We start from the raw sequence: 10000 nt of genomic DNA, 5'->3' as shown, positions 1-10000 counted from the left end.
TATTTTTACTATTTGTATGAACTGGTGGATGTGTTGGTATCTTGGTTTGTTTACGTATGTGCTTGGATTCACCACGTTGGAGATATTGGTTGGTCTCATTTTAAGATTGTTTATGGACAGATATATGTTAGAAAATATACAGAATGTGTATTCAGTGGCTGGTTCATGCTAGAGACTCATGTGATCATCACTAACCACAGAAACGACTCAGCTCAGGAATGGGCTAGTTAGCATTCACTAACGATGACGGCAAACACATTTCTTGAATATTGTTGCTATCATTTAAAAAAAGAAGTATAAAACTGTTATTTGAAAGGTTTTTATTATATTATCAGATTTATAAAGTACATTCCTACATATATTACAGTAATGGGTCTCTGTCGCCGTTTAGAGATTAACAGCTTTTGGGTTTCTCTTCGTTGTTGCCTAGGCGATCGGTTTTCTCTCAAAAAACACTTTAAAGACTGAAAGTTCTTAGGTTTGTTGGCTTTGTGTGACAAAAGGCAGTTATTGAGTTATGGGGGGCGATGCTAAACTCACAAACATGAATGAAGCAGCAAGGTTTACAGTGATTTATTCTATTCTGGTCCACATGCAACGCAAACAAACGGATCCGATGCCTTTGTTTCGACTGAATGTATTACACAAGAAAGTTAAGACGAAAAAAAACACGAATGTTTTGAATTCTGCTTGAAAGAGGCTTCGACTCCAGATGTTAAAATCAACCAGCCTGCTCCTCAAACAGCCCATCACGCTCCTCTCCTCTCTGAAGGCTGACCCGGAGAAGAAACAGAACGTGTGTAGTGTTCTGCTAACTGTCCGTCAGAAGATATAAATACCTGGGATATAAAAACACTCTTAGCAGTATGTATTTTGTATTTCAATCTTAAATCCCTCCACTGATTGTACATGTGTGTGATGTAAGCATCTTTTCTCCATTTGTATTTTTTTACCCATGCAGTGAATCATGGAGCTTTGGCTATTAATAAATCTAGGCTACTATCCAAACACTGTCCGGTCTGTGTTGATTTGCAGATACTTCACTTTAAATAACGTGTTGGTGTGTGTTTGTGTGGGGGTGTGCATGTGTTTGTGCGTACGTGTGTGTGTGTGTGTGTACACGTGTGTGTGTGTGTGTGGGTAGGTCTGTGAGTCAGCCAGTCTGCCATCTCGACCAGAGATTTGTTCTTTTATAAACAGTAACAAAGACGTAATTATCCATACAAAGTACAAACTCTTTGTGGCGGACAAAGTGCTTAATTACACATTCAGGGAAACAAGCAGAACCTGTGGCTGTGCGAGGAGTAAACCAGACCGAACCCGCTGGAACCCAATCTCCTCGTCAACCTCGTTAAAGGTCCCTGGTGGTATTATACCACCAGGTGTGAGTGACAGTAGTCGTTACAGGGACGTTTTGAAAATCGACCTTTTCTGACATCACAAGTGGGTGTGTAAACCTAGATGTATGACAGATAGATGAGCAACGTTTTCTACAGTCCACTGGGTAGGCTGGTAAACTGATCTATCCAGCACACATCTAGGTGGACACGCCCAATTGTGACGTCACTAAAACACAGGAAGAGGCAGATTTTCAAAACGGCATGTCACGGCTAATCACACTCACACCTGGTGGTATAATATCGGTCCTTTAAGATGCTCTTCTTCTGAAGCACCTGCCGGTGAAAGCAACACGCACCGTGACTTAAGCACAGCTGTCACTACATTAAGCGCATTTCTCTCTTCCTTGTGTTATGCTGCTTTTTAAAGTGCGGCATGTTTTCTATATTTTTTTGTTGCCTATTGTTTCGTTTATGGGGGCTTTACCAGACATCAGGTCCACTCATGCCCGTAGCCAGTTATGAGGTCATCGAGGTCTGGACCTTGGTCAATTAGAACCTAAATACTGTATACAAAGTCAACGGTTGAGAAATTCTCAGAGTCTGCTGTGTGTGACATTTAGTGATGCGTGCGTGAGCTGACCCAACCTCCCCCCTCCCCAACAAACCTACTTTTTAAAACCCTGGCTATGGCAGTGGGTCGACTATGGATATATCAGAGAAGGAGTTTTCTATAATCCTCCTCAGTTTACAGACTGTAGCAGATCTAGTTTGACAGACTTGGATTGCATGAGGAAATAACAGTTATCTTATCAGTTATATTATGGAGGACTCTCCCTGGACACTAAACCAAGGGCAGATTGACACGGCCATGTGAAGCCATTAGTGACCAACAGGCCAAGACCGGATCGGACCGGTTGCATCTTCGTAAGGCGGAGCAGCGGCTGTCTGTGCAGACGGGCTATTAGCCAGCGGGCCGTCGGCTCTGGGTCGTCCATCACCGCTGTTTCCTCAGAGCCGCGGCCCCACTTAGGAGATCTGAGCGTTGGTGTTTCATGGCTGTTACGGTTTTGCAAATGTACCCACACGTCACTAGCGAGGGCTTAATTTATGGTCAGCGTTCACACTGGAGGAAGCGGAGCCGAGTGCTGATCTGGCGGGCCTGCGTCAACATCGGCCTCCCCTCTGACGTTTAAATCAATGGCAAATTGAAAGTGTAAGTGAAGTCCATTTAGGCGCTTTCTGGGTACGGCTCTTTTAAATGAAAGTAGTCATGACTACAGAAGGCAAGGCCAGGGGCTTACAGTGCACGTATGATGTCTCGTGGATTAAATGGTGAGGCATCACATTCAATTACACGGCGTGCCACGGTGCGTCGGGAGTGGGAGTCCGTGTCCATCGAATGGGTTCTTCACCTGAGGGGATCATCTTACCGCCGTCCAGAAGATTGTGATTTAATCCGAGGAGCGCATTAAGGGAAAGGTGAACTTGTCTCTCCAGCGCCGCATCAACAGGACAGTGAACAGCACCCAGACCTCAAATCCTGGACCTAAGCGAAGATGTTGCAGATGAACTCTCTGAAGCGTTTGGCGTACTGCTCTGGGTGAACCGTGGAGATCTCTGCTCCCGCCTGAGAAACAGAAGAAAGAGACTTAGCGAGCATAGAGCACTAGGAACAGAGGAAAGGAGATGTAGTGAACACAAAGCACTAGGAACAGAGGAAAGGAGACGTAGTGAACAAAGAGCACTAGGAACAGAGGAAAGGAGACTGAGTGAGCATATAGCATTAGGAACAGAAGTAAGTAGACTTCCACCTGATCAAAATGATGCCATTAACATATGTATATTATGCATGTTTATATGTATGTTATTAATATTATTTGATCCCATGCCATGATCCAATTGACCAAACGGGGCGAATGCATCATGAACCCCAGCGCTGGGCAGAAGGTCCGCTGCCCCAACAGAGCAACCACCTCCCCACACCAGGCTCCTTTAGGAACATCTCACCCCATGCTTGACGGTCTTGGCGGCGTGCGCGGCCTTCTTCCTGGTGTCGTACTGCGTCAGCACGTCAATGAGCCCCATGAAGTACACCTCTCTCTGCGGGGCCCCTGGAAGACAGCCACCATTAGTGAGCATCCTGCACCCTTCACAGCAGGTCTAGATTCTGCCACCGACCCGTTTAGCAGATGTGAGGAGTTCAATCTATGTGGATTTGTTGAGATACTTGTCAATAATGTGCAAGCTAGGATTTAGCAGACTGTGGACGTTAGGGATTCGAACCCAGAACCTTTCAGCCCCAGACTCCGACCCCTCGGACCCACAACCTGACCACCTCCACCTACCCTCGGCACTCTGGATGGCATACACGTCCACACTGGGGTCGTACTCTCCAGGGCCCAGCGGCTTGAAGGCCCCCATGTAGCCCACGAGGCCCTCCAGGCCAGGGCCGGGGGCCAGGCCGTTCTCCTCCTCCTCCTGCTCTTCTTCCTCCTCGGCGGAGCCCTCCTCTCCCTCCTCCTCCTCTCCCTCCTTCTCCTCCTCCTCCTCCTCCTCCCTCTCGGCCCGCTCCACGTCGTGGATGCCCAGCAGGAGGCTGTAGTCCATGATGCGCATCTGCACCAGGAACTAAGCAGGTGTGGGGACAGTGAAGGCCTTGGTACAGCGACCGACAGACTGGTGGTGGTGCGTGTGGTGTCTCATGGAGAAGGTTTACCTCCACGTCCCGGTGCAGCTTGTCCAGGACCTTCTCCTTCTCCTCAGCGCTCACGTACACCTTCTGAAGGTTGTTCCTGAAGTCGACGTCTTTGTAAGTCGGCAACTCTTTCACCTAAAGACACAACGTGGCGGAGACAGAAACGTGGTGAGCAACAGAGGGGCGTTTCAGAGTCTGCTGTTGTTGTTGTTGTTTTAGTAATTAGTTTGTCTGCATTCATTATCGCTCCGATCCCTTGGGCCGTAAACTTAATACATAATCCACTCTGTGGAATAACGGTAATGATGCTTCTAAAACGTTTAAAGCTAAATAAACAGCCCCGATTCCCCATGGAGCGGCTCTACAGGGATGCTTCTGATTAGATCACGCCTCTCTGACGAGTATAGGGGTACGCCATGCAGGAAAGAAGCCTTTACAGTTCACACAACAACCTGGGTCGTGACCTCTGAACTCACCTTCTCCTTGAAGCTGGCCTCCCGGGACACCAGAGACCCCTATAGGAGGAGACAGGGACCACAAGCCCATCAAGGATCAAGGAGTAGGTAGGGGTCAGGGGTCAGAGGTTAGGGGTCAGGGGTCAGGGGTCGTCTCGCTCAGCGCTGCCTACAGGGAGACCCAGGACGTCGGGACTTCCTGTTTGTGGGGTTACCTTGAGGCGGTACTACCTGTGGACGTGGGGTTACCTTGAGGAGGCGGTACTTCCTGTGGACGTGGGGTTACCTTGAGGAGGCGGTACTTCCTGTGGACGTGGGGTTACCTTGAGGAGGCGGTACTTCCTGTGGACGTGGGGTTACCTTGAGGTCGTACTTCCGGTGGACGTGCAGCCGGGTGCTGAACACGTTCCTCATGACCAGCAGGTAGGCGTCCTCGCTGTCCACACTCACGCGGTACATGGCCAGGAACTGCGGCAGCATGGTGTTGCCGTGGCAGGTGACGATGTGCTGCCCGGACACACAGAGTCAGCCTCGCTTACTGCCCACGTTCAAGAGCCTCTGTGTCGTGTTGCTTCATTTCCCTGCTCTGCTGCCATCTCTATTCCCACGACGACCCAGCGGGCTGCACTGAGCATGCCCACAGCCTCATCTCTCTCTGTTTGATATACAGTCTCTCATCTCCTTTTGCTTTGATGTTGTCGACTCTTTGCCGTGGCAACCGGCGCTATTATACTACCATATTGCCATAGGACGAGGATTCTTCTGTGGGAAATTGCTGTATTTTCTCTAAGATCACGCAACAAAGAGTGAGCGAGAGAAATAGTGAGAAAAACAGCCACTGACTCACATAAAACATGGAGACTATGTAGAAATAGAATAAGTAAAACTGTTGCATAAAGAGGCATCATAAGATACGGCCTAATTAAAGAGAAAAGTAAGGGCCCATGTCTCACTTGGTGGTACTCAGAGAGAATATTATGCATGTCTGCTACTTCTTCACTCGCGATCTTCTTCACCACCAGAGTCCCGTCGCATGACGTCAACAGCAGCCTCTCTCCCTGGCCCTCTCCATCCTTCACAGGGGGACTGCCCGCCAGAGACACCTGGTGGTGAGAGGGAGTATGACACCAAACCGAACCACCACCATCACCAAGTAGCTGGTGGTGGTGGCGGCGTGGAGAGCTCCGCCGCGGGGGAACAGCACCCGTCACGGGCAAACCCAACTTCCCCAGCCGCTAAGTAAGACGTAACGACTTTGAAAGCCCCTAAATCGCTCAGAGACTCGGACGGAGACCCCCGTATATCAGCGTCCACTGGGTCTTTAATGTGCTGTGGTGATCACTGGTTCTATAAATCCAGGGCCAGCCAGGCTCAGGCGGAGGTATTGCTACGCTCGGTTGCTTAACTCACCGTCCACAGCGGCCCATAAACGGGCAGTAATTAATACCAACAATAAAACCTCCTCTGGATGCGTCAGCACGAAGGGAACGGAGAACTGAGCCTTGATAATCTCACAAATGTTTAATTTCTTTATTCGCTCGTCAACCCAAGGTTAAATTAAAGCTATATTTCTTATAGAGTTATTAGAGAGTGAAAAAAAAAAAAAACACAACAATTAAACAGTTCTTTATGTGTTGCGACTCGGGTCGAACCCAGTGCGAAAAAATGGAAGTGTGAGTGACTGTTGGTCGCGGATCAAACAGACTCGCGCATCACGTTCTATGCAAATGATACGCAGGATTTGCATAGATATGCAAATATATAAGGGAGACGCACCAACACACATTTCTAGTTGCACAGATATCACACTGACAAAGTCTAAGGCAATGTACATTGGTAACATCACTGTAGATGTGTTACAAGCTCAACAGGTCATATGCATCAGTCAAAATAACTCAATTATTATTTTGTGCTAAGAAACGTTCTATAGAAACAATGGAAGTACTACGTAGAAATAGGCAGCACTTCTATAGAAACAATGGAAATACTACGTAGAAATAGGCAGCACACTCCATTATATAGAGGGAAAATGGAGAGTATATAGACAGTCTGTCTATTTATTAAGAGTATATATTTATACTCTATTATATAGAGTGACTGTCTATATAATAGAGAGAATAGGCCTACTCTCCATTATATAGAGGGAATGGAAAGTATATATATATATATATATACTCTCCCTTATACAAAGGGAATTGGTCTGATAATATCACCGTTTCTACATCTCAAAAACCTTTTGTTTCACTCTAAACAGGGATTTGTTCAATGGGAAATATTCCCCATTGACCCCACCCGGACCCACCTGGTAGTCCAGATCATCTATCCCGAAGCGTTCCCGGAGGTTCCTGAACACCTGCGGACAGTACTCCTTGAACTTAAACTGTCCCGGAAGGTTCTCTCTGGGGAACATGAGGAGAACCTGATGATGCGTGGTGCTGCTCAGTGTGTACTGTGATGGTTTCATAATGTGTGATGTGATCAGAACATGCATAGAGTAGCAGACAACCTATATATATATACATACACTGTCTACTATTACTACTACTACTACAATTACTACTACTACTACTGTCAACTGAAAATAGCTTTACCAAACAGTCAGCCTAACTGCCAACATAGCTGCAAAGATATATATGGATGTATATATATATATGGATGTATACATACACACAGACAAATGCACACACGCACACACACACACACACACACACACACACACACACACACACACACACACACACACACACACACACACACACACACACACACACACACACATTATGTATATATATATATATATATATACATGTATCTTCTGGTAATGCCTCTCTGGCAGTACGGCAGTACCCACACACCAGTACCTGCACGAAAATGTGAGTAAAAAACTCACTTCCAATCTAGTCGTTATTTAATAAGACCTGCATTCCTGAGTGGATTATGAGTTCAAATCCGCACACTGCTGACAAAGGAGGTTTTGTCCGTGCAACACCAACATGTTGTTCCTGCAGCCGGTTTAAGAATAATAAGCTAACACCATCTCATCGTAATAACGTCAAAGTGGGGCTCCAGGACACTTATTCACAACACGGGGAGACGCCGTCGGAGGAGCGGCCGCCGGTACAGCCGCGCTATATTTGTGGTGATGATGAGGAGCCTACTTGTTGAAGAGGTGGTTGGTCACTTTCATCTTGGTGTTGGCTTTGAAGTCGTCTGGCAGCAGCATCACCGGCACGGGGACCTGGGCCAGGTCGTTGATCTGCAGAGCGGGCAGCGTGATGAACAGAGGGCACACAGACACACACACACACACACACACACACACACACACACACACACACACACACACACACACACACACACACACACACACACACACACACACACACACACACAGACAGACAGACAGACACGCACAAACAAACACACACACGCACACACACACACACACACACACACACACACACACACACACACACACACACACACACACACACACAAATATAAACTTACAGATGATAATGCGCGTGCGTAAAGACGCACGCATGTCATTGGACAGTACCCACCGTGTGATTGACGCCCCACATCAGCACGCTCAGAACGGGGTCACTCGCTCGGAACACCTCCACCTTCTGCTGAACGAAGTGTTTCTTCTTTGTCTTCCGTTTGGGTGAAAACGTAGTTTGGGGATGTGAAGTTGCGTTTGGAGACGCCATGGTGCCTGTCCGCGCCTGCAGATCAACCGGAGGACGTCGATGATGAGCGGAGCTATACGGGCCACTTTATGGACACACGGATGTCTGCGTGTGGGAGTCCGGCCTGTGCTACCTGCCCTGCAGGCTATGTAAAGCGGAGAGCAGCAGCCTGGGAGCAGACCGCACGATTTGCGCCGTAGTAAACCATCCTGCGTCCATCTGCGCAGCTTTCAGCGCATGACCTGAACGCACGCCGGAGTCCGGAGGGGATTAGTGGACAAGGTCAACATAGGCCGTCGCGATTAATAGGAGTCAATGGAGTCATTTTATTCTCATTACAGGCCTCCACCTGAACTATTATATTCATTGTTTCAGACATAGGCCTCCAGCACGATTTAACAGTAATAATTACCGGAGTACTTATTGTTGCAAATGTATGCAGTTAGAATATTTAGATCAAGTACTCTGAAGTAACATCCAGGTCTATGTCCCTTTCCGTGGGTTAATCTGATTCAAATAGGGACGTTTCTTTATAGGCGTATGTATGATGGTGACATGTTCAGCAAACTTATGTGTACGTCTGTGTCTTCTACTTAATTTTCAAATATTGTTTTTAATGAACCACTTTTATTTTCTCCGATTCAATATGTCACATGCAATTTTCTCTTTTAAAACAGGCTTAGACTCTCAACAGGTCTTAACGCGAGTAAACTTGTTAATCTGTTGGACTCGATCATATGAGAGGGATTAATGGCTCAGCAGAGATCATGTGGCCTATGATACAATATCAACCGACATTATTGTAAATTGACCATCATAATAGACTAGTAATCCTTGACAATTATAGCCTCGTTTTTCGTTTCACAAATCATCTTGAGCAACACAATGAACGTGTTTCTTTCTGCCTGTGGTGTTTATTTTCAAGAAAACGAATTGGCCTACTTTGCAGTATTTCCTAGGACTGCAAATAAGGCCATGACGCAAAAGTAACGTACATATTATTGAATTGACTGATACAGAAATAAAATTTCGTTACAGTTACAGAAAACAGAAAGTTACAGAAAAGTAAATATCACAAATACAACATGGCATTGCTTCATAACACATTCTGAAACAATAATTTAACCCACACATTCTGGGTCGTCCACTCACCTTCTGAGTCTTGGACCATCAACGATCCATTCATCTATCTACAGCTATATCACAATCCCTCAACCATACATATATTTATACACCTCGGAATATATGAATACTTATGAACACACATGAATATATATGAATACACATGAATACTTATGAACGCCCCGCTGAAGCATGTTTCTGCGTGGAGCTGAACTCGAACTTTCTCAGTGTTCCAGTTTGAGACGTGACGTATCACACAGACGCTCCCCTCATCACGACCCAGGTAGAGGACCGACGATCGTCGAAGTAACGAGCAGCGTCTCCGAGCGGGACCGGCGGACGAGCGGCTCTCATCAGGCCTCGGTGACGGGGCTGGCGCTGGGGGGCGTGACGGACGCTCCGCTCTCATCCACACTCCAGCAGCTGCCCCGCTGGCCCACGCCTTTAGAGGAGCGACACTGGGCCGCCAGAGCAGCACAATCGTTAACATGTATCCGCAAAAGACTCAAGACTCACTTGTTCAGAGTTCACCTAGACTTTGGATAGACTCCCCCCTTAGCCTCCCCCCACCCCTCCACGCACTGTTATTCGTCCTTGCACTTAAAATAGTCCTTAGTATCGTGTAGCGTCTTATCTCTGTTGTACACGGGGAATGGGTTAACCTAGAGATTGTTAGTGCTTGGCACTTGGTTCTAT

At 47.1% G+C, this 10000-nt stretch overlaps 1 protein-coding gene across 1 annotated transcript; it reads right to left on the bottom strand.

Moving 5' to 3' along the window:
- Window positions 1-2886: 2886 nt before the first annotated feature.
- On the bottom strand, window positions 2887-8203 carry LOC311338700 (phosphatidylinositol 5-phosphate 4-kinase type-2 gamma-like; the record flags this gene model as incomplete). The annotated part of the gene is made up of 10 exons (XM_084464020.1): window positions 2887-2967; window positions 3348-3451; window positions 3686-3968; window positions 4057-4170; window positions 4512-4550; window positions 4851-4997; window positions 5444-5593; window positions 6793-6889; window positions 7649-7746; window positions 8054-8203. The coding sequence occupies 10 exons, from the start codon at window positions 8201-8203 to the stop codon at window positions 2887-2889; spliced, it is 1263 nt and encodes a 420-aa protein (XP_084320146.1).
- Window positions 8204-10000: the final 1797 nt, after the last annotated feature.

This window comes from Micromesistius poutassou (assembly GCF_964030765.1).
Source record: "Micromesistius poutassou genome assembly, chromosome: 2".
Taxonomy (NCBI): Eukaryota; Metazoa; Chordata; class Actinopteri; order Gadiformes; family Gadidae; genus Micromesistius; species Micromesistius poutassou.
This window is presented reverse-complemented; position numbering and strand designations above follow the sequence as displayed.